The sequence below is a fragment of the Trypanosoma grayi genome (genome assembly GCF_000691245.1).
Source record: "Trypanosoma grayi strain ANR4 Tgr_1510_V1, whole genome shotgun sequence".
NCBI classification, from domain to species: Eukaryota; Euglenozoa; class Kinetoplastea; order Trypanosomatida; family Trypanosomatidae; genus Trypanosoma; species Trypanosoma grayi.
In genome coordinates this window covers 1-3,012 of record NW_008827128.1, presented here as the reverse complement: position 1 = coordinate 3,012, position 3,012 = coordinate 1, and the positions used below count along the sequence as shown (strand labels likewise).

Here is a 3,012-nt window from a genome sequence, read left to right as displayed (position 1 = left end):
GAGCGCACCGCCGCCACTAACTCCGCCTCGCGCCGCTCGCGGCTCTCCACCCGCCGCACCTCTGCCTCCTGCAGCCGCTTGGCGTGCAGCTCGTGCAGGCGCTTCTCGATCGCCCCGCTGCGTCGACTGATGGAGCGGCGATTCATATTCTCCGCGTACTCGGTAACAGTTGGCTTGAACGGACACTTTTTCCTCTCGTCCTCCAGCTGCTTACGGCGAAGCAGCTCCCGGTGCTCCTTGTACCGCTCCCCCGCGTGGCAGAGGAACGACACCACGTCACCGTCAGCCACCGCTGCTTCCACCATCATGGGTCGCCTTCTTAAATCAGACAGGAGAGGCCAATAATGGGAGCAGTAGAAACACAACACACAGACACACACAAAAAGAAAATCCTGCACATGTACACCTGCATGCGTATACGCCACGCTCTATCTATGCGCAACTAGGATTCACAAATGCGCACGTCTGAACACGTCACCCTCACCCACTCTAAAGCTGCTGAAGAAGTTTGGAAGTGAACACTTCTGAATGCCCGAAACGGTCCATCTCAAGCGCACGAACACGCTGTGCTAAGAGACGAACGGCATCCACAGGATCACTCGGCATAACCTGCCGCAACTGTTGCTGTTGCTGCAATGCCCCTGCCCTCCTAGCGGACCCCATGTCACACTGCACACCCTCACTGCACGAGGCGCGCTTCGGTGGGGAGACTGCACCATAAAGTGCTATGTCAGATAGCTGCTGCGATGTTTCTCTGAAACTGGCTGGCACAGAGTGAGGCACCGGCCGTGGAGGTAGCGGGGCACGCCAGGCATCATTGCCATCGGCAACGTTGCCACTACTGGTGCACGAGGCGTACTGCGTATCGATTAGACTCTGAATCGCTGTCAACTCCTCAGCGTCCGCATCCAGGTCGAGTTTCTTTGCTATTGGTCTGGCGATATCACCACCCTGTGGTGCCTCCTCCTGCTGGAGCAACTGTTTCACCGATATACTCGGGGGGTGGATACATGAATCATCGTCGCCGCCCGCAAGCAGCGCATCCCACTGGGGCCCCCTTCTTCTCTCGTGTTGCTGTCGGGACGCCGCGGAGCCGATCGCCCTGGCCACTAACTCGTCGGCGTCTACAGCGTCATATTCATCCATAAGTCACTTCCTCCACACACACACACACACACAGAAGACCGAGAAGGAGTTACAGAGGTATATATATATATATATTTAGCGAGAAAGAGAGAAGTAGGAACGTTGTATAGTTCTGCGCGGTGGATGCGCTGGTGTTGCTGCGGCGAACAGTGCATTTGAGACGGACAGAATCCATCGGTGACCCAATGAAAACTAGAGTCCAATGATAATAATAAGAGAGTGGCGGAGCGAGTGTGCATCCGTCTTTTTTGATTTCTTCTTCTTGGCACAACTATCGCTGCCGTATCATATCGTTTTCCATCTCCTGTCGAAGCTTCTGACGCTGCTGCGCCTGCTCAATAGCGTCAAAGGTCTGCACGATAGGAACGGCTAACGTCCGGTAGCGATCCTCCGCGCGTGTCACGCCAATGCGGCACACTCTGTAGATCTGGTACAACATGAAGCACACCACTAGGAAGAGGGCATACACCAACGCGTCACTGATAGCAGCGGAGCTCCGCAACCGAAGACGGATTAAAAAAATACGCCACGCAAAGTAGCGCCGGGCTGCTCCCAGGCGCATACGGCGCACTAAACGCCAGAACGCCACCTCAGAAGCCTCTCTGTCAATGTTCACCAACATTGTCCGGTAACGCAAAAGACGCAGGCCCATCTTGATGTTCGTCTCCAGCGGGTGCACGGAGAGAGCCCGTTCCATCATTCCCCGCTCCTCTCCCTCTTTGCGGAGACGACGATAAAGACTATGGAGGGCCTGCTTTGACTGAGGCGGGAGAACATTCGGCGCCTCTCCGCTCTTCAAGCAGCGGTGCTGGCTTCCGGCGACAAGAGCGGTGGCAGTAGTACCAGCGGAAACAGAGGCAGCGGCAGCGGCCACGACGCCGACATGTGCAAGCCGCAGCATCTGCCCCCGACGGGATTAGAAGAAGATTGTCTCTGTGATTCAAGCTGAAACAAGGCGGTAGGGAAGCCAACAGGAAGGGAGGAATGACAGGATAAAAGAATATAGATCGCGAAAAAAAAAAGAAAAAGAAAGATCAAACCGCGACAGACGGACAAGCAAACGAAGAAGAGTCACAGACAGAAGAACACACAGTAAGTAGCGAAAATATCGGAGACAGACAAAGAAGACGGGGGCTCTCACTCTAATACCCCTTCCGTCGGCGAGGGTGCCCTCGCCGAGGCTAAAGAGGAAGGGACGTACAAAAACAAAAAAATGGCCCGCTGAGCGGGTGAAGCCGCTTGCTCTGACGGCCTCAATGTTTCTTCTCTACTAGCTTGCGCGTTGCGGCATGTCAACCGAAATAAAACCGAACGCCGAGGGCATTCACCGCCCCGATAGGAGGAAGTGCCTTGTGAATTGCACCACACCTTCCAAAGACTCCTGGATGCACACAGAGTAAAATCCGAGAAAAAGGATACAGACTGACTCATTTGGTCAGACATCAATCACGCGAAAAAGAATGCCCGCCCTGCAGCTGTGTTCGAAGGTTCCCCAAGAAACTGCTCGCCTCCGACATGAGTTTCGTCTCGCGCTCCTCCAGGCTATCTCTCTGCTCCCTCAACCGCAGTTCCTGCTCAATCAAAACACGCTCGTGCTGTGAAACGAGCTCACGTTGTTTCCTCTGCTCTGCCAGGTCAGCCTCCTTCTGCCTCGCTGCGTTCTCGCGCTCATCGACCTGCTGCTTGGCGTCATCCAAGTACCGCTCCTTCGCATGTAGGCGATTCCTGGCGTCCTCCACAGCCTTCTCGTTCTGGTCGCGGCGCTGCGCCGCCTCCTCGGCCTCGCGCGAGAGGTCGCGCCCCATGCCCTCTAGCTCTCGGGCGTTGTGGTCCGCCACAGCGACGTTGCGCTCCGCCGTGCGGACG

At 55.9% G+C, this 3,012-nt stretch overlaps 4 protein-coding genes across 4 annotated transcripts; all 4 read right to left on the bottom strand.

Moving 5' to 3' along the window:
• Positions 1–2: 2 nt before the first annotated feature.
• On the bottom strand, positions 3–308 carry DQ04_15101030 (hypothetical protein; the record flags this gene model as incomplete). The annotated part of the gene is made up of 1 exon (XM_009317260.1): positions 3–308. A coding segment is annotated over one exon (306 nt), but the record flags the coding sequence as incomplete, so codon positions are not given.
• Positions 309–489: 181 nt separating this feature from the next.
• DQ04_15101020 (hypothetical protein) lies at positions 490–1,146 on the bottom strand (the record flags this gene model as incomplete). Its single annotated transcript, XM_009317259.1, has 1 exon — positions 490–1,146. One exon carries the CDS (start codon positions 1,144–1,146, stop codon positions 490–492), a length of 657 nt encoding a protein of 218 aa, XP_009315534.1.
• Positions 1,147–1,417: 271 nt separating this feature from the next.
• On the bottom strand, positions 1,418–2,047 carry DQ04_15101010 (hypothetical protein; the record flags this gene model as incomplete). Its single annotated transcript, XM_009317258.1, has 1 exon — positions 1,418–2,047. The coding sequence occupies one exon, from the start codon at positions 2,045–2,047 to the stop codon at positions 1,418–1,420; it is 630 nt and encodes a 209-aa protein (XP_009315533.1).
• A 541-nt stretch (positions 2,048–2,588) lies between these two features.
• DQ04_15101000 (calmodulin-like protein containing EF hand domain) lies at positions 2,589–2,951 on the bottom strand (the record flags this gene model as incomplete). The annotated part of the gene is made up of 1 exon (XM_009317257.1): positions 2,589–2,951. One exon carries the CDS (start codon positions 2,949–2,951, stop codon positions 2,589–2,591), a length of 363 nt encoding a protein of 120 aa, XP_009315532.1.
• Between the last annotated feature and the right edge of the window lie 61 nt (positions 2,952–3,012).